The sequence below is a fragment of the Trichechus manatus genome, unplaced genomic scaffold, assembly GCF_000243295.1.
Source record: "Trichechus manatus latirostris isolate Lorelei unplaced genomic scaffold, TriManLat1.0 scaffold00050, whole genome shotgun sequence".
Lineage (NCBI taxonomy): Eukaryota > Metazoa > Chordata > Mammalia > Sirenia > Trichechidae > Trichechus > Trichechus manatus.
The window spans coordinates 12,831,789-12,859,375 of NW_004443986.1; the positions used below are offsets into that span (position 1 = coordinate 12,831,789).

At 44.8% G+C, this 27,587-nt stretch overlaps 1 protein-coding gene across 1 annotated transcript in view; it reads left to right on the plus strand.

Annotated features, from left to right (window-relative positions):
* The first annotated feature begins 4,937 nt into the window (after positions 1-4,937).
* Positions 4,938-27,587, plus strand: part of NFE2L3 (NFE2 like bZIP transcription factor 3) — a 36,936-nt gene continuing 14,286 nt past the window's right edge. Inside the window, exon 1 of the mRNA XM_004377471.2 lies at positions 4,938-5,680. Within this exon, the coding sequence (XP_004377528.1) occupies positions 5,108-5,680 (573 nt within the window). The 5' untranslated portion in view covers positions 4,938-5,107. The remainder of the gene's footprint in view (positions 5,681-27,587) is intronic.

The following is a 27,587-nucleotide window of genomic DNA, read 5'->3' on the forward strand; positions in this document are numbered from 1 at the left end:
CCCGTTGCCATGGAGTCAATTCCAACTCTTATCGACCCTATAGGACAGAGTAGAACTGCCCCATAAGGTTCCCAAGGCTGAAATCTTTTTTTTTTTCATTCATTCAAGCATTAATTTATGTATTTATTTTATTGTACTTCAGGTGAAGGCTTACAGAACAAAATAGTTTCTCGTTTAACAGTTAGTACACGTTACCCTATGACAATGGTTAACAACCTCACATCAACACTATCCTTACTCAACCTTGGGTTCCCTATCACCAGCTTTCCTGTCCCCTTCTGCCTTCTGGCCCTTGTCCCCGGACTGCTGTGCCTCATTAGTCCTATTTGGTTTTATGGGGCTGTCCACTCCCCGGCTGAATGGTGAACCTCGGAAATGACTTCACCACTGAGCTAAAAGGGTGTCTGGGGGCCATACTCTCGGGGTTTCTCCAGTCTCCTTTAGGCCAGTAAATCTGGTCTTTCTTTTTTTGTGAGTTAGAATTTTGTTCTACATCCTTCTCCAGCTCTGTCCAGAACGCTCTGTTGTGATCCTGGTCAGAGCAGTCAGTGGTGGTAGCCGGGCACCATCTAGCTGTACTGGACGCAGTCTGGTGGAGCCAAGGCTGAAATCTTTAAAGAAGCAGACTGCCACATCTTTCTCCTGTGGAGCAGCTGGTGGGTTTGAATCGCCGATCTTTTGGTTAGCAGCCAGGCGCTTAACCACTGTGCCCTTAGGGCTCCTTCTGTAAAGATTACAGCTTAGGAAGTCCAGTGTGACAGTTCTACTCTGTCCTATAGGGTTGCTATGAGTCGGAGTCAACTCAACGACACACAACAACAACAACATCTCATCACTTTTGCCATATAAGCAAGTCACTAGGTCCAGCCCACACCTGATGGCAGGGGATCACTGGAAGTCGTTTTAGAAGCTGCCTACCTCACAGGGACGCCATTTAAGGCAGTGCTTCTCAGTGTAACCCTGGTGAAGACTCAACTTTTTGTTTTCTTTTAATTTGCAATGTGTCACAGGTCAGCACTTCTGTAAAATACAATAAAGATTGATTTCTAGAAAAATAAAGTAAAATAACAAAGGTATACAAAATCAAACTCACTGATCATGTGTTGGATGTCATAACAACGTCAAATCGCTGTAAAAGTTTCTAAACACTCTCATTTCTGTTACTTAACTCATCTGATCAGCAACAATCAGTGTGTGGCCTGGAACCAGTTCCTCAGCACCCTTTCAGCAGCACTGGTTTAAGGATTTTAATAAATGCAAATGATTTTCTAAGACTTTCACAAGACAATGATCTGGACTTCTTATTTGGTTATTCCTGGATGGAGGAATTCTAGAAACAAACCTAAGCAGAAACCTGTCCTAATTTCACTCACTCTCCTTTCTCTGCGCTCCTAAAAATGAGACATTTTGTTGTGAGCAAGATCAAAGGCATGTGGAGTTGATATGAGTCTCCTGTTTAGTATTTCACCTAGAGGTCCACTATGTCCTTTCCACTAGTCTGTACACTACAAAGTTAAGCCCCACTTTTGAACTGAGCATTCTGATAGATACTGTGATGATCAATTTCACATTGTAAAAAGGTGAGGTTTCAGCCCCCTCCCCAACTAATGTTAGAAAGGAATTCTGCATGCCTTTCCTGCTCTTACCTGTGCAAATCTCTCGAAACTCATTTCAGCTGAAATCTCTTCAATTTAAGTGAAAAGACATTTTTTGATCACCAACTGTGTGCAAGATTCAGGGAGCTACCATATTGAAGAAGGCACTGCTTCTCTTCTCAACCGGTTTATAGCACTTCCTTTATAAACTATGACATCATTTATATCTCCTCAATATTTGGGCATATGAGTACATTCTTTTTCTCATTTCTAAGGGTTTCAACAGTCTGTATCTAATCTCCCTAATGAAACTGTACATTTTCCTAGCAAAAGAACTTCATCTCATATCCTTCATAGCTTCGAGCAGTGCGTCAGTCCTCAGTAAAAACCTGAATTCAGCAAACATTTACTGAGCCTGGAACTTGAACCCCCTGTCCAGGGACTAAGTGCCATGGATAAGGCTTCTGTTCCCAATCTTGCTAACCTGGTGAGCACTACAACTCCAGCCCCTTTGCCACCTGTCTTAGGCTGGGTTGTCTAGAGAAGCAAAACCAGTAAAGTGTAGAAATATATATATATAGAGAGATTATATCAACGAAACAGCTCAGGCAATTGTAGAGGCTAGGATGTCCCAAGTCCGTGGATCAGGGTAGAGGCCTCTCCCAAGTCACACAGCTGCAGAAGCTGGCAAGCCCAGGATTGGAAGGTCGGAGAGCAGGGCTCCCACTCACAGGCTGTGCAGATTGACGAATCCCAGGTTCGGCAGATAAGCTGACAGCTCAAGTCCCAAGAACAGGAGATGAGACGACAGGAAGCAGCCGCAGGATACAGACAGAGCAAAAAGCCAGAACGTCTGCTTATATACAGATGCGGGCCACACCCCCAAGGAGACTACCTTTCATCTGATTGGCTACTCACAGTATATTCAATCACGGGAGTGATTACATTAAAACACGAAGAATCACGGCCCAGCCAAGTTGATGCACAATCTTAACCATCACACCACCTCCTAGTCCATCCTCCAAGACCTAAAGCAGAGGCAACTTTAAGAAGTCTACTTCCACTCTCCTGGCTCCCACTGGGCAAATTGGAATCTTTATCACACTAGGCCCAGAAGAGAGAAGAGAAAACTAGGTGAAGGAAGAGGTCTCTTAAAACAAGTCTTGCTCAACTTCTTACACAACCGCCAACCTCCAGGTGGTGAATATCACATAAGTAGACACACACGCACCCTTACAATCCCCAAGCATCCCCAGGGGGGGTTAGCAACATCTACATTTGCAAGGCCGCATGCTGGGTACTGTAGGGGTACAAAGATGAACCAAAAAGGTTCCTTGCCCTCAAGAATTTCCAATGGCCAGATCAGACCAATCTCAACTACAACACAAAGTAGAATGTGCCAAGTGTTGCAATGTTGGCATATGGAGAAAGCACAGGGGCAGAACAGATGGAAGAGAGAGATTAATTCCAACTGGTGAAAATTCAGAGGATGTAGCTTTTGGGTTAGGCCTGCAGGATGGGTAATGGAAATAATAAGTAACACTCAGAGAGCTTCACTACCCACCAAGTGATTTACATGCATTATCTCATTTGAGGCTCACAACAGGTCTGTGGTCTGCGGAGGAGGTGCTATTATTGGTTTCATTTTACAGTGAAGAAACTGAGGCTCAGAGAGAGTGAGTGATTTGCCTAAAATCCAGGCTAGTAAGTGGTTAAAGGGGGAATTTGAATTCACACAGGGTAACTCCAGAGCTGGTGCTCTTAAACACAAATAAAAATAACCAAGCCTGTTGCTATCCAGTCAATTCCAACTCATGGCGACCCCATGTGTCACAGAGTAGAACTGCTCCTTAGGGTTTTCTTGGCTGTAATCCCAGGCATCGCTGGATAGGTTTGAACTGCAAGGTTTTAGGTTAGTAGCTGATCGAAAACCACCACCCTGGGACTCTCTTAACCCCCATTTAAGGAATCAACGAGACTGTGAGTGAAGGCCTAGCAATATGCAGGGCATGTCCAAGGAAAAGAGAGGCATCTATGAGGCCAGCCCAGGGCCTGGTGGTGGATGAGCGGGAGTGTTGTTTGGTCCCAATGACAGCTGTGGAGTCTATACATCAGACTGTAGCCTTCACACATATTTCATCTGACCTCACTACATTCCTATTGTACAGGTACTATTAACCCCATTTCACAGATAACGAAACTGAGGAACAGAAAGTTTAAGAAACTCATCCAACGTCTTACAACTGGCAGGTGGTGGAGGTAGGATCTGAATCCAGGGGGTCAGACTTCCGAGCTCACTTACTCACGTAGCTGAAAGTCCTTTGCAAGCTGCCCAGTGCCTTGCAGCTGCCCACTTACTTTACTCCCAGTCTACACATATGAGTAAGGAAGACCAAAGAAGAATTGATGCCTTTAAATTACGGTGTTGGCAAAGAACATTGAATATACCATGGACTGCCAGAAGAACAAACAAATCTGTCTTGGAAGCAGCACAGCCAGAATGCTCCTTAGAAGCAAGGATGGTGAGATTTCCTCTCACATACTTTGGGCATGTTTTCAGGAAGGACCAGTCTCTGGAGAAGGACATCATGCTTCATGAAGTAGAAGGTCAGCGAAAAAGAGGAAGACTCTCCACAAGATGGATTGATTCGGTGGCTGCAACAATGGGCTCAACCATAACAACGATTGTGAGGATGGCAAAGGACAGAGTAGTGTTTCAGTCTATTGTACACAGAGTCACTATGAGTCTGAACCGACCGGACGGCACCTAACAAGAACACGTATTATCCCTTCCCAGCCTCTCCAAGGAAACCCTGGTGGTACAGTGGTTAACAGCTATGGCTTCTAACCAAAAGGTCAGCAGTTTGAATCCACCAAGCGCTCCCTGGAAATCCTATGAGGCAGTTCAACCCTGTCCTGTAGGGTCGCTATAAATCGGAATGGACTTGACCGCAAAGGGTTTGGTGGGTTTTTTTTTTTTTTTAAATCCACTCCAAGGCCACCGGGTTGGTTAGAAGGAGCCACTTCTATCCCAGAACAACTTCATCTCCCCGAGAACTTTGCGTTCCCACTCCTCCTCCGGCTCCATCCTCCCACCCCCCAGCATAAAGAGCCTTTGAGTTTGGGGAGCCCCGCCCCGCGCGGGCCCCTCCCACAGGCGCGGACCTGGGGAGGCCGTGGGCGTGTTCCCTGCGGCTGCGCTCGCGGTCTGGGGCGGGGCCTGGCGGCGGCGCGTTGCTACCGGCAGGCGGGCTTGGCGCGCAGGTGGCTCCTCCTCTGCCCTCTGGAGTCCGGGCCACGCCAGGCTTCGTGCCGGCTAACGAGGAAGTGCCTTTGTGCCCGGCTTGGGGAGCCTGTGACGGCCGCTGCGCGCCCGGGTCCATTGTTTCGTTTCTCTTTCTCTTCCGGGCAGGTGCTGGCGGCGCGCGGGGACGGCAAGTGCCAAAGCCGCGGCAGGAGTGCCGTGACCCGCCGGCGCCGAGCAGGGGGCGTCCCCAGGCGCGCGGCGGGAGATGAAGTACCTGAAGCCGTGGTGGTCGGACGGCGGGGGCCTCCTGCACCTCACGATCCTGCTGAGCTTGGCGGGGCTCCGCGTAGACCTAGACTTCTACCTGCTGCTCCCGCAGCCCGCCCTACTCCGGGATGAGCTGCTGCTCCTGGGCTGCCCGACGAGCTCCTTCTACGCGCTCAGCCCCTTCCCGGCCTCCGGAGGGTGGGGGCACGCCGGTCAGCTGCACTCCAAGGGCCGAGAGTTGGACCCCGCGACGCTGCCCGAGGGCCTGCTGTTCCGGGAGGTGCGCACGCTTGGCGTCCCCTTCATCCCCCGCACCCGGGTGGATGCGTGGCTGGTGCACAGCGTGGCTGCCGGCGACGCCGACGGGGCTCACGGGCTACTTGGCGCTGCCGCCTCCGCCTCGTCGGCGGGAGGAGTCGGCGCCAGCGTGGACGGCAGCAGCCAGGCGGCACCAGGGGGCGGCGGGGACCCGCGTGAGGCTCGGAGTGGCCCCTTGGCCGCCGGGGAGGAGGAGAAGGCACCAGCGGAACCGACGGTTGAAGTACCGGACGCCGAGGGACGCGCGAGCGAGGTAACAGAAGCGGGGACGCCAGCGAGAAGCGGCGTCTTCACCTCCCGGTACTGAGGAAACTGGACCGGAACCCTAGAGGATTGTGAGGGACCTAGGGAGGGGCACACCCGCTTTCTCCGTTCTTCCTTAGCCCCTGGGTGGTTGTAGGTGATGGTTCGCGGACGACTCTGCTCTCCTGTTTGTGAATCCGAACGGAGACTGTGTTTTAGGTTTTTGAGAGAAGAGTGAAGTCATTCATTTGGTTGTACATGACACTTTTCCTTATGTTTGACGACTATCGAGGGTTGTTTGGGTGTGGGGAGGGGAAAGGAGTGGTGGAATTTCCTGCTGTCCTCATTCAGTACCTGTGTACACTGGGATGTCCCTTTCCGTGCCCGACTTGGGGGATGCACGTTGCTTTTAACATCCACACTCCTGGCCTAACGTGATGGCACCCGCCCAGGTTTAACCCAGTTGCAGTTCGTTTTTGCTGTTTCCCTGGATTTAGGAACCGTGGCCCGTGTCCACTGCCGTCGAGTCGATTCCGAGGGTCACTATGAGTCGGAATCGACTCGACGGCAATGGTTTTGGTTTGGCTTGGTTTGGTTTTGGTCACTGCCCACTCCGAGGCCAGCTGGCAGACGGTCCCGCTGTGATCTAAGCATCCCCCCGGCGCCTCCCTCCTGGCGCTTGTGTAACCCCTTATTAGCATAAACAGAACAGGTACCTTTACAGTCACTTCGTGACTAACAAGTTCCGTGTGGTTTATACGTTCAAACCGTTCTGTTCCTTAACTTCCTTAGGAAACAAAGTACGCCAAGATCTGTTGATTGAAGTTTCTGGTGCTCCCACTGGCCCAAACGAGTCTAAGGATACTTAACATTGATATTCACAAAACCACGTCATCCAGAATTCCTTCTAAAGGGCCTTTTGAATTCTTTCTTGGCCCAAACCTTAGTGTTAACAACGATCGGTATCGATCAACAAGTGCCCCTTGGATGCTGTTTTTGTAGAGTGCAGTCTTATGCAAAATGGGCATTGGGGCTAAACTGGTTTGTTTGCTGCTCTTCAGAATTGCCCTGTTTGTGTAGGCAGTTGCCAGACTAGCTTCTCCACCCTCTCCTGGAGGGGTCATTGTGTCAAAGTGCTCAGTGATTCACTGTTTTGCTGATCTGATCCCTTTCTCTTTCTGGGGACTGGAACTAATGCAGAGGGGGTAGTGGGAGTTTAGGTGGGCTCCTGGCTGTTCAGAAAAAACTGTGGAAGGTTCTTTCCCCAGTCATGCAACCAGTCTCAGCTGCATGGGGTCTGTCTTCCTGAGTCCTCTGCCTGCTAATGAATGGTATATGCACTTCTACCAGTCTTGGTTCTGTAGCATATGGGGTTGAAACTCAACGCCGGGTGCTGTACCAGATGGCACCTTACCCCCCTCCCAGCTAAATGCCAACCAGCTTGCAAGTGCACAGAGACTTGGAGGGAGGGGAGGCTGTTTGCTCTTCAAGGACCTCCATTCAGCATCACCTTGTGGATACCTATTTAGGCAGGCAGGCAGATCTGCCTTGGAGGAAGCTCTGGGGCTTCGGGCCCAGCCAGACCTCCTTGGACGCCTTGAGTCCAGCTTTCTTAGGGGAGTGGGTGACATTCACACAGGACTAGTTTCCCCGGCTGGCATGTGTGGACCTACTGGACTGCATTAGCTGCTGCCTGGCTGCTGTGATGGCCTGCTTATGTTCTGACAATGATAAGCTGTCAAGAACCTTATAGTCTTCAAAAATAGTTCACCTGTGTCATTATTAACACCTTTTACATCAACCTCAGAGCCCTGGTGGCTTAGTGGTTAAGAGCTCGGCTGCTAACCAAAAGGTTGGCAGTTCAAATCCACCAGCCGCTCCTTGGAAACCCTATAGGGCAGTTCTCCTCTGTCCTGTAGGGTCGCTATGAGTCAGAATTGGCTCGATGGCACCTAACAACAACAACATCAACCTTCTGAGGTATGCAGCCCGGCATCCTTATATCCAATTTTGTACTTAAGGAAAATAGAGGCACAGCAAGGTTAGGGGACTTAGCCAAAGCCACATATTTGATTAGTGCCAAAAGCGGGACTGGAACCTGAGCCTCCTAACTCCTGCCTGGCACATTAATTAAGTACCTGTACTGTACTCGGGTTCCTCTGGACAAGCAGGTGGAATGAAGTAGAAACGAGACACTCCCACCCAGCAGTCTCCTAGCCCCAGAACCACTGCTGTCCAGTGCTGGGTTGACTTTTTTTTGTTTTTTTTTTTGTTTTTTTTCCACTGTAGTAAAATATATATAACATAAAATGTGCCATTTTAACCATTTTAAGTGTACAATTCATTATCATTAATTATATTCACAGTGTTGTGCAACCATCACCGTTTGTTTCCAAAACTTTTCCATCATCCCAAACTCTGTACCCATTAAGCACCAACTCCTCATTCCCCATTCCTCCCTAAAAAAAAAAAAAAATACCAGTTGCCATCAAGATGATTCTGACTCATCGCGACGCTGTAGGACAGAGTAGAACTGCCCCATAGAGTTTGCAAGGAGCGCCTGGTGGATTCAAACTGCCAGCCTTTTGGTTAGCAGCCATAGCACTTAATCATTACGCCACCAGGGTTTCCCCTTTCTTCCTGGTAACCTCTAATCTACTTTCTGTCTCTATACATTTGCGTATCTTAGATATTTCATGTAAGTAGGATCATACAGTATTTGTCCTCTTGTGTCTGGTTTCCTTCATTTAGCATAATGTTTTCATGGTTCATCCACATTGTAGCATGTGTCAGATCTTTATTCCTTTTTATGGCTAAGCAATATTTCATTGTATGTGTATACTGCATTGTGTTTCTGCATTCGTCTGTTGATGGACATTTGGGTTGTTTCAACTGGAAAAGCAGATGGTGCCTTTCACAATGCCAAGGTTCCAATTTGGAATCATGGCTCTAGGAGAAAATAGGCTGGAAAAACAGCACAGTCTTTGCAGTCAGCCAAACTGGGAGTTGAGAGCACCACTTACAATGTGCCCTTCCACAGGTTCTTTAATCACTCCAAACCTCGGTGTCTTATCTGTCAAGTGGAAAGTAATGCTTACCCTAGAGGGATGTTGTGCTATCAAATGGCAGAAGTTTATGAGTGAAGTGCGAGCACCATGCCTGTTACGTGGTACTTAGTTCTCTTCTGTTAAAATATAATTATATATTAGTTCAAATGAATAAAACAGCATTTGATTGCTCTATGATTTAATGAACATTTGGCAAATTGGGGAAACATTGCCTCATGCAAGGGGAAACCACTTCAAGAGAATGGAGAATTCACAGACTTAAATAACTTTTGCTTAAAGAATACAGGTTTCATGGTAATGAAGTACTTAATGGCTACTGAGTTAACATTAAAAAGGTAATTTCACTGAAGATTCACCCCTCCACCCACCTGCAGTCCTGAGACTTCTAGAAATTTAAATTAAAGAAGTCGAAGTCTTTCTCATTTAATCACAGGTTAATGGTTTTGTTATGGTCTGTTCTTTGGAACAGGAAAGAAAAGTCCAATTGCCACTTTGGGTGTAAGGGGAAAAAAAACTGCTGGCAGATTAATTTTGGGTCAGGAATTTTTTAAGGTCATGGTTAAGAAACCCAAAGCTCACTGCCATTGAGTCGATTCTGACTCATAGCGATCCTATAGAACAGAGTAGAACTGCCCCAGAGGGTTTCCAAGGAGCGGCTGGTGGATTCAAACTGCCAACCTTTTGGTTAGCAGCCGAGCTCTTAACCGCTTCGCCACTGGGAACATGCTTAATAAAATGTTAGCTACTGTTACTTCTAAGAGAGAGAATGCATTGCCCCATAGGAGCATCATAAGTTTTTTTTGTTTTTAAATAGGTAATTCCAGTGGCTTACATTCAAGTTGTAAGAGATTCTGGCTTTAAAGTGTAATTTCTGTACACATGCAAAAATATTTTGGAGTAGGGGCTTTTCCAAGTATCAAAAGAAAGACTGCTTTGGTTTTACTTCTTAGTGGGGCTAATCGTTATCTGAAAACAGAAGCTGGAATTCCCCAGGGCAGACATGCTTCCATTCATAACCACAGCCAGTCACTTACAACCAGAGAAGCCCATGTTCTTCTAAGTAGTACATGGGTTAAACAAAGAAATGAACAGTTTGCAGAATTGATTGTGTGAACACATTTGACTACCAGGTGGCTGCAGACAGCCAGCATCGGTATGTGTCTCAGAGAGCTGCTACCACTTTCAAACCCAGAGGGCTTGTGCTCATCTTGATGCGGATTCCTGCCCAGTGACGGGGACCCTCCGCTGGCTCAGGTTCAGCAGGCCCTCTTGGCTCCCTGCCCATTGGAATGGGTTTCTTTAGTCACAGGAAGAATACTGGCACAGTTAATAGTTAATTCCAGGAGTAAAGGGAAGAGAAAATGAGTCCTTGGTTGTTAAAAATTGTTTTGTTTCAAAATCAAAGATAGTCTCTAACGCTGGGCATCTGGGAACAAATAAAGTTTCAGAGGCCTGCCTGTTTTTAACTTACAGCTCTGATACGGAAGTAGCCTTATGACGACAAACATTGTAGCACAATGAAGTTTCACAGTAGGTTTTTCATTTTGCTTACTAAAGGACGTGGTGAAGATGTGCTTATGATCTTCTTACAGGATGGGGAAAGTGACATAGGTCACCATCTCCCTCTCTTAAGCTTACTTAGCAAGTAGGCTGCAACGTTAAAAGCAAAGTCAGCTAAGTGTTTGGAAGCTGCTGGTGTGTGTGTTGGATCTTTTGCAGTGGGACTTGCTATGTGCTCATGAGGAAACATGGGTTTTGCTGGCTTGATGTACCACCCTTGCAAACCTTAGTTCACACCACCTATTTCTCTTCAGTCCTTCCCCTTGGTTGCTAGGTCACAGGGATATCATCTCTGCAATGACTCTTTCATCATTCTTCTTCCATTTCCCCTACTTCTTAGCTCAGACAGTGGGAAGTCAGACTTGATCTGAGAGTGCAGGATCCAGGCCCCGTCTCAGCAGCAGGGTGGTCTAGTGGTCAGGTGTGCATCCGCTGGAGTCAGACCACCTAGGTTAGATCTCCACTCCACGACAGACTGCTTGTGTGCTCTGGGGCACACTTCTTAACCTCTCTCAGACTTCGTTCCCTTACCTGTGAAATGACATGGTAATAGTACCTTAGGGAGTTGTTGTGAGGAGTAAATAAAACAATACAAGTCAAGTTCAGCAGGGTTGGTACCTGGTAAACTGTCAATAATGTTAGCCACTACTATAATTCAGCAGGGGCCAGTAAGGCCCCCTCCCCAATTTACTGTCGTCCATTCTGTTGCCAGGGACAGCTTTCTAAAGCAGGCCTTCCTTCATCTCTCCACTTTCATCTGGAGAGCCTCCACTAGCTGCCCATCACTTACCAGGTAGATATTTAGGCCTTAAAGGCTCTCCATATGTCACTGTGGCCTGACCCCCAACCATCTTTGCTAAGCTCATCTCCCACTGATCACCTTCCTGTAGCCTACTTTCCAGCTAAAACTTTCTTCCTTACTTCCCTCCAAACGACCCTGTGCTTTCCTGCCTCTGTTACGTCTGCCCAGAATGCTGCCTTCCTTTCATTCCTTTAAGTCTTTTACTATTAAATTCTCAGATTTATCTCAACTATCATCTTATCTACAAAACATCTCCTGTTCTTTCCTTTGAACCCTATTGTACTTGGTAACATCTCTTCTTTGGAACTTGGCATTCTCTACTTTGAGCTGTAGTCGGGTCTTGAGTATGGAAACCAGGTCTTAGCTTTAACCTGCAAGGAGTATGCTTGGCAGGGTTATGAGCTGGGGTGAGTTCAGCCAGCGTCTGTTGAGCACTTATCATCCATCATTCCACACTGTATTTGTAGAACCTGCAGGATACCAAGAGCTTGAATGTCTTGGGTACTTCAAGGCCAGAGAGTTCCTAGTCTGACCAGCTAGAAAGTAGGTCAGATTTGAAAGCCTGAAGGGCCACCTGACCAGTTCCTGCCAACTGTTTGAGTGGAACGGAGCAGTGGAAAGCAGACTTTCAGGTTTGCATTATGATTAATCAGGTGGTGAAACTTAGGATTGCCTAAAGTTATATAGCAAGTTAGTGACCTTGCCCCAAATAGAACAGGTCATTTTTCTTAAGTACTCAGTAAACCACACCTCCCACCCACTATAAAAGTCAGATGTAAACCTCCCATTCAAGGCAGCCTTACACTATGAATTGTTTATTCTCCAAATCTAGTCATTAGAGATCTAAGTTAATATTTGTATACCTTCTGGGCAGCTGGAGCTTCCGGACGCGCAGGTATACGCCTGGTTGTTGCTTCTGGTTGAGTTGCAGGTGGTGTTTGCAGGATATGGACAGTGGCATAGAGGCAGGAAGACATGACCTTCTAAAGTTAACTGGGTCTGGGGTCCCATCTGTATCGGTCATTGTTCCCCAGAGGAACACAACCAGTAGAACGAATGATTGAGCAGGTAAGGACGTGTATGTAGTGCATGTGTGCGTATATGTATATATGCACACACATACACGTGTGTGTGTGTGTGTGTGTGTGTATATATATATATATACTGTTGTTGTGTGCCAACAAGTCAATTCCGACTCATAGCAACCCTATATGACAGAGTAGAACTGCTCCCGTAGGGTTTCCTAGGCTGTAACCTTTATGGGAGCAAATCCACTGACCTTTTGGTTACTTAACCATTGCACCACCAGTGTTCCATATATTTGTATCTGGCAAACCTGATATCTGTAGGGCAGACCAGCAGGCTGGAAGCTCTCAGATAGGAGCTGATGCTGCAGTCTTGAGGTATAATTCTTTCTCAGTGAAACCTTAGTTTTGCTCCTAAGGCCCTTCAATTGATTGGATAAGGCCTACCCAGATTATCAAAATAATCTCCTTTACTTAAGGTCAGCTGATTGTAGATGTTAACCACATCTGGAAAATACAGGCATACCTCAGAGATATTGCGGGTTTAGTTCCAGACCATAGCTATAAAGCAAGTCATGCAAATTTTTTGGTTTCCCAGTGCATAAAAAAGTATGTTTACGGTATACTGTAGTCTGTTAAGTGTACAATAGCATTACATCTGAAAAAACAATGTACATACCTTAATTAAAAAATACTTGATGGCGAAAAAATTCTAGCCATCATCTGAGCCTTCAGCAAGTAAGTCTTTTTGCTGGTGGAGGGTCTTGCCTCGATGTTGATGGCTGCTGACTGATCAGGGTGGTGGTTGCTAAAGATTGGGGTGGCTGTGGTAATTTCGTAAAATAAGACAGCAGTGAAATTTGCTGCATCGATTGACTCTTCCTTTCAGGGAAGATTTCTCTGTAGCATGCGATGCTGTTTAATGACATTTCACCCACAGGAGAACATCTTTCAAAATTGGAGTCAGTCCTCTCAAACTCTGCCGCTGCTTTATCAACTAAGTTTGTGTAATATTCTAAATCCTTTGTTGTCACTTTAACAGTGTTCACAGCATCTTCACCAGGAGTAGATTCCATCTCAAGAAACCACTTTTCTTTGCTCATCCATAAGAAACAGCTCCTCAGCCATTAAAGTTTTGTCATGTTGGCTGCTGTTGAGTCGCCACCAATTCATGGTGACCCTATGCACAACAGGATCAGAGTGTCGTGATTCATAGGGTTTTCATTGGCTTAGGTTTTGGAACTAGATTGCCAGGCCTTTCTTACTAGTCTGTCTTAGTCTGGAAGCTCCACTGAAACCTGTTCAGCATCAGAGCAACATACTAGCCTCCACTGATAGATAGTTGGTGGCTGCACTTGAGGTGCATTGCCTAGGAATTGAACCTGAGTCTCTTGCAAGGAAGGTGAGAATTCTACCACTGAACCACCAAAGGGCAATATAGTTCCTGGCATATAATAGATATTCAAGAGATGATTTGCTGTCACTGCTCCTGGGCTGAGGATGGAATCTCCAGTTAACTCCTTTCCTCTAGAGGAAATGACCAGACTCTTAGGTCATGCTGGGAACTGCTTCCATGTGAATGGACTCCTTCCCTCTCCAAGGCAGGGAAATCATACTGGAAATGGTTGAAGGTACTGGGTATGTTTCATGCTGAGAAGATCAGACTGAGGGAGGAACATGATTGCCAATCTCAGATATTTGAAGAGCTATTATGTGAGGGAGCTGTTGGACTTGTTGAGAAGGCAGAACCCTGAAGGCTAAAGCTCGACCTAACGAAGAACTAACTTTTCAACTTTTCTTTAGAGCAGAGAGTCTCCGAGGATTGTTCACTAAGTACATAAGTCACCTGGGGTACGTGTTAAAATGTAGATTGTCTAGAACAGATAAATGTAGAGATACCAATATTCATTGGTGGTTACCAGGGCAAGGAAACCCTGGTGGTGTAGTGGTTAAGAGCTACGTCTACTAACTAGAAGGTAGGCAGTTTGAATCCACCAGGCACTCCTTGGAAACTCTATGGGGGCAGTTCTGCTCTGTCCTGTAGGGTCACTGTGAGTCAAAATCGACTCAACAGTAACTAGTTTGTTTGTTTTTTTTAACCAGGGTGAAGCAGGGGAAGGGATAAGTACGCTTTAGAACTTAGAGACGTGTTATCTTTGGTGATGGGAAATGTGGTGACGAATGTGGAAGTCGTGGTGAGCACAACGCAGCCATAGTGAAGCTGAGTGTTTGAGCACAAATAGAAGAGTATAGACACAAAGAGAAATGCTGACAAATCGTGATAAACGTAACTAGTGACAATGAACAATTTACGTGGAAATTTTTTTTTAAAATCTTTAGGGGATACAGTTTTGCAACAACAGTGATAACTAAAAAATGTGTTTGGTTACATAGATATATAAGTATGCATAAATATGTACAGGAAGGTGTATATGAATTACTGTAGGCATATGTATATACATGTTTATATGTGCTGCATATATTTTCAAGTATAAAATAAAGCACATCGGGGCACAGTTACGGATACACTGTAGTTGCAACCAAATACCTCACGGGATTGGTCTACTGGATTTGAGGGCTTGGGATCGTAGTTTCGTGGAGTAACTCAGTCAATTGGCATAATGTAGTTCATAAAGACAGTGTGTTCTCCATCCTAGTTTGGTGAGTAGCATTTGGGGTCTAAGCTTGTGAGCAGCCTCTAAGATACAACTTTTGGTCTCTCTACTCCTCCGGAGCTAAAGACAAAGAAGGAAACCAAAGTCTCAAAGAAGAAACTAGTCTACAGAACCAATAGTGTACATGAACAACAACATCACCTACCTTGAGACCAGAAGAACTAGATGGTGCCAGGCTACCACTACTGACTGTTCCAACCAGGAACTCAATAGATGGTCCTGGATAGAATGGGAGAAGAATGTAGAATGAAACTCAGGTTCCTAAAAAAAAAAAGACCAGACTTACTGGACCGGTAGAGACTATATAAACCCCCAAGACTATCGCCCTGAGATACTTTTTAAACTTGGGACTCAAACCACTCCCAGAGATCACCTTTCAGCCAATGACAGATTGGCCTATAAAATAAATAATATCACCCATGAATACTGTGCTCCTCAAAATAATCATCTAGATGAAACCAAATGGTAGACATTTACCCTAGACCAAAGATGAGAAGGCATGGGGGGACAGGGAATCTAGGTTATTGGAAACAGAACAACCAAAATTGGAATAACGAGAACGCTGATACATTGTGAAGAATGTAACCAATGTCACTGAACAATATATATAGAAATTGTTAAATGAGAACCTAATTTCCTATGTAAACTTCACCAAAAACACAATATTTTGAAAAAAGAAAGCAAAAAGTGCAGATTGCCAGGCCTACCTAGACCTGCTGAATTAACACCTCCAGATTGGTGCTTGGGAGCCCTGTAGTAGCCGTGCTCCCCACTCCCCTTTCTTGTCCCAGGGGCTTCCCAACTCCATATAGGGTGCTTGGCCAAAGAGCCTTTCTTTTATGAATTTAAAGCCCGGAATAGCAAAAGGACTAGGCCAAGGTGACAGTGTTATGGATTAAATTGTGTCCCCCAAAAATGGGTGTCAGTTTGGCTGGGCCGATTCCCAGTATTGTGTGGTTGTCCTCCATTTTGTGATCTGATACAGTTTTCCTATGTGTTATAAATCTAATCTCTGCCTATGGTTAATGAGGCTAAATTAGGTTATATTAAAGAGGATTAGGGTGGAATGCAACACCCTTACTCAGGTCACAGCCCTGATCCGATATAAAGGGAGTTTCCCAGTGGTGTGGCCTGCATCACCTTTTATCTTACGAGAGATAAAGGAGAAGTGAGCAAAGAGAGAGGGACCTCTTACCACCAAGAAAGAAGGAGGGCATCCTTTGGACCTGGGGTCCCTGCGCTGAGAAGCTCCTAGATGATGACAAGGACCTTGCTCCAGAGCCAACAGAGAGAGAAAGCCTTCCCCTGAGCTGGCGCCCTGAATTTGGAGTTCTGGCTTCCTAAACTGTGAGAGAATAAATTTCTCGTTGTGTTATTTCTGTTACAGCAGCACTAGATAACTAAGACACATGGTTTGGCAGGAGGGCCAAGGCTAGTGCCCTGGCTTACCAGGTGTTTTAAAGTTGAAGCCAGATTTCTGTAGCTCCTTTTATTGTTACTTCTTCACATATTCTAAAGATTATCTCTCTGGATGGGAGTAGAGTGGAGGATGGGGAACTAGCTTGCAGTTAAAAATGTGTTCCTGCGTTCTAGAACGGGTAAAGCTAACATTTAAAAAAATCAGAATAGAAAGGACATGAGGGAAATTTCTGGGGAGGTGGGTATGTTCTCTGTCATGGTAGGAGAGTGGGTTACGTGGGTGCCTGCATTTGTCACCTCACACAGTTAAGATTTGTGCATTTCGGTATGCATAAATCCCACCTAAGAATTGTAAAATAATTATTTAGTGAGGAAGGGTGGTGGTATCCAGTACAAGGATGGCAAGATGTTGATAATTGTTAAAACTCGGTGATGGGTACATGGGGGTTCACTATACTAGTCTGTGTTCTGTTTGCTTTATACGTGTTTGGAAATTTCCGTAATAAATATAAAAACACATATGAGTTTTGCCAACAGTTAGCCTGTCCTGCCTGCTGGGGGACATGTAGCATTAGATAAATAACTTTGCACTGCTCCCATGCCCCTCAGCCTGCATCAAGCGGTTGCTTGCACAAAAAGCGGCTCCATCTAAAACCAAGGTCTGGGTGTTGGAGCTCCTGTCCTTGGATTATAGGCGTTGAGGCTCCTATTTGGCACCACTGGTTATTTTTGTACCTGTCATCTCCTGGTGAGCAGTCACATCGAGTATTGCTCTCTTGTATCTTAGCTTCAGCCACTTGGAGAATGCCTGCCAATTTTTCAGCTGCCTTCTCCAGAGTCTTTCAAAAGTGAGTTTAACCTGTAGCACATTTTACTATGGAAAGTTCCAAGCATCTATTAAATGTGGAGGAAGTAGAATAATGAATTCCCCGTCATTATTATCCAGCTTCAGCAGTTACGAACTCATGGGCAATCTTGTTTCATCTATACCTCCCGCTCCCTTCCCATCCTCATTATTTTGGAACAAATCCCAGACATCATTTCTTATGATTTTTGTGCCAGCTCTTTGCAGAGACTTCACAAGTAGAAAAGCCCAGCTTCGCTGCTTTCTTTGTCTTCCTTCATTGACTCAGAAAATCTTCTGAAAACATTTTAGTATGGATCCCTGGAATAACCACAATACCATTAGCACAAATTAACAGTAACTCTTTAATTATTGTCAAATATCCAGTCATGTTCAAATTTCCCCAATTATCTCATGAATAGTTTTTCAGGGTTGGTTGGTTCAAATCAAATTCCAAACAAGATTCATACCTTGCATTTTATCCAGCTGTTTTTGCATGATAATGAAACACTCAGGCAGGAACTTCATTTTATTTACTTGGAGTCAGCTCTTTCCACTACTACTGCTTTAATCTGTGTGACACAGTGGGAAGCCAGCTTGTGCAGTGGTAGCAGCTGGGGTTCCAGCAGGAAACAGAATCCACCCTGAATGTCTCAAATGAAGAGACGCAGGTGACATCTTACAGGAGTGGACAAGGGGTGTTGAGATGCCCAGAGACTGCCAGTGGGCAGGGGTGGAAAGAGTGTTGCCAGCACCTGGTGACAACTGGAGCCCTGGAGGAGACCCCCAGCAGGTCATGGGGAGATGCAGCCACCACCAGGGGTGCTGTGCCAAAGCCAAGGGAGTGGGAAGAAATGCCCTGGCCTCCTGTGCCCACCCTCAGTCCCCTGCTCAAGCCTCCCTCTGATGAACTGTGCTGGAAGCCAGCCAGCCTGGGCAGCCCCAGAGTTTGCAGGGGCCAGCTTCTAGGTTACACAGTAGGGAGTAGGGAGTGTGCTATGGATTCAGTTGCATTCCCCCAAAATAGATGTTGTAAATCCTAACACCCTGTACATGTGAGTGTAATCCCATCTGAGAATGGGGTTTTCTTTATTATGTTGATGAGGCCTTATCAGTGCAGGTATGTTTTCAGCCAATCACTTCTGAGATATAAAAGGAGCAGATTCAGCACAGAAGCAGGCACAGATGGAGGAAGATAGATGCTATGCCATGTGAAGATCACCGGGAACCAAGGAACAGAAGCTGAAGGGACAAGGACCTTCCCCAAGAGCTGACAGGAGAGAAAGCCTTCCCCTAGAGCCAGTGCCTAGAATCTGGACTTTTAGCCTCCTAAACTGTGAAAAATTAAACTTTGTTAACAGCCATCCACTTTTGGTGTTTCTGTTATGGCAGTGCCAGGAAACTAAGACATTGCGGGGTAGGGGTAGGGGTGGTTACACACTAAACCCGGTGGTTAAGAGCTGGCTAAAAAAAAACCAAACCAAACCCATTGCCGTCGAGTCAGTTCCAACTCATAGCGACCCTATAGGACAGAGTAGAACTGCCCTATAGAGTTTCCAAGGACCACCTGGTGGATTCAGACTGCCGACATTTTGGTTAGCAAACATAGCTCTTAACCACTATGCCAATAAAAATGCTGGTAGTCAATCTTGGTTCTGTCACATACTAGCTGCGTGACCTAAGGCAAGTTGCTGAACCTCTCTGTGCCTCAGTTTCCTCCTCTGTAAGAGAGGATAATAACAGTACCTATCTCACAGACATGCTCTGCAATTTCAATGAGATAATGTATATGGTGACTTGCCCACAGTGAGTGCATAATAAATATGGTCTATAATTATCAAAACTACTATTAAAAGCCACGCAGGCCAAAAGGGACACAATCTCTCTTTATCCAGCTCCTTGCTTCTCTCTAGACCTGATGACTCCAGCTTGCCTTCAGCCTAGAGACAGGCCTCAGAATTCTCCGGCCTTCACCCCACTCCCACTTGATGTCATCCTTCTCCTAGGCACCACGCTGTTCTTTGTCTTTGAAGGTTCATCCAACCTAAAGGTCAAAGCAGGTCTAAGGCCTTCCTCCCCCAGATGAATAAATGAAAGGCACCAGCTAGGCCAGCTGGGACTGGTCACAGAGTATTTTCAGGGGCAAACTCTCCCTCACACTATTCAAATCCCTATACAGTATAATAAGCACTGTACACGTAGAAAGTACACTTGGGAATTACATTGCCAGTTTCTGGGGGCTTCAGATAGACCAGCTCTTTGGCAGAGACTTAACAAGTAGAAGAGAAAAGCTCAGCTTTGTTCCTTTCCTCCCCTTGCCTTACCTTCATCGACTCAGAAAACCTTCTTGCAAGGCTCTCCTCTGCTCCTTACACAGGTGACAAAGGTGACTAGCTAGAGGGCACGTGTCCTAAATTTACAGCCCAGTATGGGTAATCTTCTCCCTAAAGATTACAGCGTATAAGACTCCATGGGTCACTCTGAGTTGAAAATTGACTCAATGCACCTAACAACAATAACAAAGGAAAGAGAAGATCCAAATGGTGATTTTCAGATAGAATAGGAAATTAAGCACCATACAGAAAACCTAGAAACAAGGGGGTTTTAGAGGCAGAGCCCAGTTTTGGCTAAGGGACCCAAACTGGGTGGGTTTGGGTCTTAGAAGAGGATAGGGTGGGTTGATGCCTAGCAGAAAGGGGTGGGTAGGGAGGGCTGTGGATCTTCCTAGCAGGTGCTAGTTCTGTACAAGTCATGGAGTTTTTAGTTGTGATTAAGTGTCCCAGCCCACAAGTTTACAGAGGCTGTCTATGGTTCATGGAAACTTTTTCTTTATCGGGTCCTTGCTCCACAAGGGTAAAAATCACCTACATACAAATAAAAAGTAACTTAACGATGGGTTTAACCTGCCTGCTCTTTAAATTAAGAGCATAGGCCATAAACCTCCAGTAGACACAACAGTACTTGTTAAAAACGCATACTCTATATGTCTCAGCTCTACACCATTCAGCTGGGAAAAACAGGAAGAGAGCAAAAAGGTAATTACTGGCTACCAGGGGCTGGTATCACTTTCTCTTGAAATTCTGATGGAGTTTTCAGTGGTTAGTCATTACTTATAACTTTTCAGAATCAAAAACCAGTAGAAAGAGGTAATTAACATGTAGTGTCATGGATTGAATTATGTCCCCTAGAAAATGTGTGTTATCAGTTTGGCTGGGCCATGATTCCCAGAATTGTGTGGTTGTCCTCCATTTTGTAATTGTAATTTTATGTTAAAGAGGATTAGGGTGGGATTTTATAACACTCTTACTAAGATCATATCCCTGATCCAGTGTAAAGGGAGTTTCCCTAGGGTGTGGCCTGCACCACCTTTTATCTTACAAGAGATAAAAGGAAAGGGAAGCAAGCAGAGAGTTGGGGACCTCATACCACCAAGAAAGCAGTGCCGGGAGCAGAGCACGTCCTTTGGATACGAGGTCCCTGCGCAGAGAAGCTCCTAGTTCAGGGGAAGATTGATGAGAGGCCCATGGAGAGAGAGACAGCCTTCCCCTGGAGCTGACGCCCTGAATTTGGACTTGTAGCCTGCTTTACTGTGAGGAAATAAACTTGTCTTCATTAAAGCCATCCACTTGTGGTATTTTTGTTAGAGCAGCACTAGATAACTTAAGACATGTAGCATCTTAAAATTTATGAAGTGCTTTTCTTCAACTGCTTCCTTAAAATGTGAATTCTATAATATTATCGTCTCGTTTCACAGATCAGGAAACTAAGGGTCAAAGAGGTTTAGAACTGGCCCAAAGTCACATAGCTGGTAGGGGTTGTGGTGGTGGTTCTCTGCCGTGGAGTCCATTCCGACTTACAATCGCCCCATCTGACAGAGTAGAACTGCCCCATGGGGTTTCCTAGTGCAGTGTCGTGGATCGCTTTTATATGGCCTTTCTTGCCATGGTCTTGTAACTCTCACCAGAAGACTGGGTGGGACTATGCAAATGAGTGCCTGTGGCCCACCAAGGGGATTAGACAGCTTGCTAATAATATAAATAAGGTACATAGCACCCTTGTAGGGGGTGGGACCGTGTCAGAAGAGTGTATGGAGCACTATCGAGGGGATTGGTCAATTTTGCCATCCTGCTGGGCTTAAAATGAGCCATCCCAGAGGTGGGAAGGGAGGATCTCAACACCAACGAGAAAGAAGAGCCAGGAGGGGAGTGTGTCCTTTGGACCCAGGATCCCTGCGCTAAGAACTTTCTAAATCCAGGAGACAGAGAGAGGAGCTGTAACAGGGAAGACAGTGCAGGATGGTGGGAATCAGAAGACCAGTGCAAGACCTCTGTGGTGGGGCTTCCTGGCCCTGGGAGTGAGAAAGCTGAGCGCCTTCAGGCATGAGGCTTACTGGCAGAGTGGAGTGCCTCCAGGCACTTAATTGGCAGAGCTAAAAGAGCTTTGTAACACTTGCCCGAGCAGGGCAGAGGCTGGGCCAGGGGCCAGAGAGAGGTATGCCTGTGGGTAGAGCTGCAAAGAGACTGTCCTGATGAAAGAACTGTGTGTCCTGAGCGCTCCTGAGCCTGTATTGTAACCTGTTACTTCCCTAACAAACCCCATAATCATGAGTATTGTCTGTGAGCTCTGTGTGGCCATTGCAAAGAATTACTGAACGCAGCAGAGAAGTAGAGGGTGTCGTGGGAAAGATGGTTGGTGTCAGAATTGGTAAAAAGGAGAGAGGGAGGAGGCATGTCTGACCTCCACCTCACAGGAATCAGCCTTGGGCTGTTGATCTTGATTCCCCTTCCCTCTTGTGAAGTTGGAAGAGGTCAAATGCGGCTGCCATGCCATTTTTACACCTAGGCTATAATCTTTACAGGAGCAGATTGCCCAGTCTTTTCTCCTGCGGGGTGGCTGGTAGGTTTGAACTGCCTGCCTTCCAGTTAGCAGCCGAACACTTAACCATTTGTACCACCAGGGCTCCTTGCTGGTAGGGGATGGACCTTTTTCCTCAGCCTCTTTGAACCTGAACCCTCCTATCACAGAGGTTTCTGTGGCGCTTTGTGGACTGCAAATCATATTACAAATGCAGTAGACCTTTTCATTTTCTAAAGGTAAATATTATAATATTGAAACCCCCACCCCTCCCTGCCCTGAGATGCTGGTCTCCCCTCTCCCCCTCCAGGAGGTTTGTAAGGGAATATCCTTGGGATCAACACCTGTGGAAGGGAGGGCAAGAAAGCAGGACTGGACAGAAGAAAAAGTCCAACCGTGATGCAGGCCAATAAAACCGGGAGCTCTGGGCTAAAATTGCCCTGTCAGAATCGTCCCACATTGGGCCTTTTTCTTTAACACCTGATCTGTCATGCTGTGGGCATCCTGGGAAGGCCGTAACCTTAGGAGAGGCTGCTCTCAGCAGCTGAGGCATTCCCTGAGGGGCACAGCTGGAGGCTGTCTCCCCACACGCCCCTAGCATCTGGCCTGGAAGGGGATCTGGGTGGCACGTCTCACAGTAACCTGAGGAAGATGATTATTCTCACTCACCACTTCTTTGGAATAAACTATTATGAAGCTCCTATAGGCTTCATAATAGGCTCTCAATAAATGATAGTTAAATGAATGAAAGAAGAACTATCTTAGATGATATTTCTTGAATACCTAAGGTTCTGCAAGTTAAAGTATTTTTCTTCCCTAGGTCTGTAGAATTTTTCCAGTCTGCCATCAAGATTCTTGATAATTATGCAATCTCCTTCTCTTTCCCCTGTAGCTTCATAGATAGGGTGGCCTTACGGGACAGTTCTGGTATATGTCCCATTGCCCCAGCTTAATTATTAATAGCACCTCTTACCCTCTCAAAAGCATACTGGTTTGGATGATAAATTGTATGGCTACTTATTCGTAGACCCTTGGAGTGTCAGAGTTGGAAAGGGCCCTCTCAGGAAACCAGATACATGTAGTCCCTGACTTACAGTGGGGTTCCCTTCCAGCGACTCTGTTGGAAGTTGGTTCTGATGTAAGTTGAATACTTCATTTTAACATTGTATGTAGTACATGTTACTAGTGATGTAAAAAGAAAAAAAAAAAAAACAGTAGTAAGTGTAGTTCACTGTAACTCAAATATATCATAAGTTGGGGACTACCTATACTCAACACTGAAGGGATTTTCCCCAGGTCTCACTGCCTGTCTACCTGAATAAACAGGAGGAGGAAATAAATAAATGCCTATAGGCCTTGAGCATTTTGCTGTTTTAAGGTCTATCTCTAAAGGGTTTCAAATTGACAACAGCAACTCAAAAGATTAGATAGGTAGCTTAGGGGGCAGTGAGTTTATGTTAATGGTGCAGGAACAATTTGGAAAGAAGGGTGAGAATGGTTGTACAATTTGAAGAATGCAGTCAATGTCACTGAATTGTACGTGTAGAAACTTATGTGTTCTGCGTATATTCTCAACAACTAAAAATAAACTATTAAAAAAAGATGTTGGTGGGGTTGCAGTCATCTGAAGGCTTGATTGGGGTTGGAAAATCCACTTCCAAGATGGATCATTCACATGGTGGTTGGCAAGAGGCCTCAGTTCCTCATCACGTAGGCCTCTCCATAGGACCGCTTGAATGTCCTTGTAACATGAGGGATGGCTTTCACCAGAGCAGGTGATCAAAGAGAGAGCAAGGAGGAAGCCGCAGTGCTTTTGATCACCTAGTTTCTGAAGTCGTATACCATACTGTCACTTCTACCATATTCTGTTTGTTAGAAGAAAGTCACGAAGTTCATCCCCCACTCAAGGGGAGGGGAATTAAGATCTACCTCTTGAAGACAGGAGTATCAAATAATTTGTGGACATATTTTAAAATCACCTTAATGTTCAGTATCCATTTCTACTTTTTAAAAATATTCTTCAAATATAAGAATAAATGGATCTTCCTACTGACAAATCCTCAAATATATTCTTGCAGCCACCTTCTACTCATTATTTTGAAATAAAACCTTTATTTTTCCTTCTTCCAAAATCAGTCCTACCACTTTTACTTTGAAGTCTATCCTCTGTTGCCTTCTAAAGGATGTTACTTTGCAATCCTCTCTCCTGAATCATTCCTTTACCAATCACATACTCTTGTATTTCTCATCTTAAACATAAGAAAACACTGCTCTGACCCATTTCGCTGCTCAATTTTATAGCCAAATTTCCTGAAAGAATTTTGTCTCTACACAGTTTCCAATTTGTCAACTCCCATTTACTCTTCAATACAGTACCATTTGGCTTCTACCCTAAATTGCTTTTTTGAAGGTCACCAGCAGCTTCCATTTTGCCAACCAATGGATACTTTTCTGTCCTTCTGCAGCCTCCAAGCAGCATTCAACACAATCAACCACTCGCTTCTTCTTGAAACACTGTTGGATTCCGAAATACCACTGTTGCCTGGTTTCCCTGGCACTTCGCTTCCTGTCTCCCTCAGGCTGCTTTGCTGGCTTCTCTACCTGACCTCTTAATGTTGCAGTTGCTTGGGATTCGGTGCTGAGTTGAATCCCCTTCTTGCTCTGCATTCTCTGGCTGGGGCTCTCATCGGTTCCCATGGATTAAAAAAAAAAATTTATGCTGATATATCCCTGATTTATACCTCCAAATCAGACTTTTGCTCTAAACTCTATATTCTCAAACTACACAGATATAATTGACATTTTTACTTGACCTGCCGTATCTCAAATTTAACATATCTAAAATGGAAGAATTTTTGATGTTTCTCTGTTAACTGGTCTCCCCCAACTATCTACCAAGTTATTTAAGCTAGAAATCAATGAGTCGTTCTTAATTCTGCCCTTTCCTTTATTCCTTATTTCCAGTCCATCAACAAATCTGTACTTTTTTCAAAGTATTTCATGGATTTCTCAACTTCTCTCTGTTAAACAAGCACCATTTTTCCAGATTATCATCTACTGTCATCTATATTATTGCAGTAGCCCCATAACTGATCTCATTTTCACTTGGCATCTCTATCGAGACTGGATGGGAGGAGGTGAGTAAAAATGTTCTTATGCTACTACCAATCAATGGAAAAAAGGGCAAAAGTCACCAACAGTTCATAGAAAAGGAAACTTGTAAACTTGTAAAAGATGTTCAGCCTCTACAGTGAGATACCAGTTTTCATCTATCGAACTTGAATCAGAATTTAAATTGACACAAACTTTATTGAAGGGCTGTTGGTCAGTAACTATGAAAATAAAAAAACTTAATGCGTCTGTTGACCCAGCAGAAATTCTAGGAATTTATCCAGCTTTCACATGTGTGCAAAGAAGTATATATGAGGACATTTTAATACTATTTATTAAAAGAAAAGGTAGGAAACAAATATGCATCATTAAAACACTTAAGTACATTATGGTAACAGGCAAAGGGGGACAATGTTTGGATATTATGGATGCCTGGAATGCATCCTCTCAACATTCCTCTCCTCTTTTTTCCCTTAGGTCTCAGCTAAAATATAACCTTCCCTTCCTTTCTCTCATCAATCTTGCTAAAGTAGGTCCCCTCTTTTCTCCTCTTTCACTTACCATAACTTACTGTAACTCGCAGTTATTGTATTTATTAGTTCACTTGTATTTTTGCCTCCCTCTTCCTTTAGAGTGTAAGCTCTGAAGGGCCAAGAAAGAGAAAATAAAATGAAAAAAAAAAACTCCTCTGGATCAGCCCTTTGTTGTCACTTTAGACAAAGTGACTGGTATGAGGGATTTTTTTTGAGAACTTTTTGTTTAGATACAATTTCAAACTTAAAAAAGTTACAAGAGTAGTATTTGTCCTTTACACAGATTTACCAGTTGTTTATATTTCGCCCGATTTTATTTATCTCTATATTTATAATTAAGGAGCCCTGGTGGTACAGTGCTTAAGCGCTCAGCTGCTAACTAAAAGGTTGGCAGTTTGAACTCACCCAGTGGCTCTGTGGGAGAAAGACCTGGCAGTCTTGCTTCCTTAAAGATTACAGCCTAGGAAACTCTATGAGGCAGTTCTACTCTGTCGCAAGGGGCCAGTATGAATCAAAATTGACTTGACAGCACTTAACAACATATTTATAACTATTTCTCTGTGTATACGTATATAGGTTCCTGGGTGGCACAAATAGTTTGTGCTTGGCTGCTATCCAAAAGGTTGGTGGTTCACATCCACCCAGCTGCACCACAGAAGAAAAGCCTGACAATCTACTTCCTTAAGATTGAAGCCAGAGGGACATCTAGCTCAATTGGCAATAACATAGTTTATAAGGAAAATGTTCTACATCCTACTTTGATGAGTGGCATCTGGGGTCTTAAAAGCTTGTGAGCGGCCATCTAAAATATGTCTACTGGTCCCACCCCATCTGAAGCAATGGAGAATGAAGAAAACCAAAGACAAGGGAAAAATTAGTCCAAAGGACTAATGGAACACAACTGTCACAGCCTCCACCAGACTGAGTCCAGCACAACTAGATGGTGCCCGGCTACTACTACTGACTGCTCTGACAGAGATCACAAGAGGGTCCCTGACAGAGTTGGAGAAAAATGTAGGATAAAATTCTAGCTCACGAAAAAAGACCAGACTTAATGGTCTGACAGAGACTAGAGAAAACCCCAAGAGTATGGCCCCCGGACACCCTTTTAACTCAGTACTGAAGTCACTCCTGAGGGTCACCCTTCAGCCAAAGGTTAGACAGGCCCATAAACAGTACACATAGCTCAACCACATATACGAGATTAAATGGGCACACCAGCCCAGGGCAAAGGACGAGAAGGCAAGAGGGGACAGGAAAGTTGGACAAATGGAAATGGGGAACCCAGGGTCGAGAAGGGGAGTGTTGACATGTCATGAGGTTGGTAACCAATGTCACAAAACAATACATGTATTAATTGTTTAATGATAAACTACTTTGCCCTGTAAACCGTTCACCTAAAACACACACACACACGAAAGATTGCAGCCATTGAAAACTCTATGGAGCACAGTTCTACTCTGACACACATGGGCTCCCATGAGTCAGAATCAACTTGATGACAATGGGTTTGGTTTATATATGTGTGTGTACACACACATACAGTAGTCCTCGACTTGTGTCGGGGTTCTGTTCCAATGACTCCATTTTAAGTCTGTTCAAACGTAAGTCAAATGCCTCTTTATTTTTTTTTTTAGTTTTCATTATTATTGCCTTTTATTGTCAGTATCTTTATAAATCTGATATTTGAACATCTGCAGGTGAACATCTGAGAATGATAACATTAGCAAATTATGTGCTGCAATGTTGTACGTAGTACATATTACTAACAGTAAGAGGTACAAAAAAAAAAAGACAATCATAAGTCTTAAATATGTCGTGAGTCAGGGACTACCTGTATGTATGTGTGTGTGTGTGCATACACACACACCAAAAAAAAAAAACACCAAGATACCACAAAGGACCCAATGGAAATGAAAAGAATCATAACAGAATACTATGAAAAATTGTAGTCTAACAAATTTGAAAACCTAGAGGAAATGGACAAATTTCTAGAAACTCACTACCTACCTAAACTAACACAAAC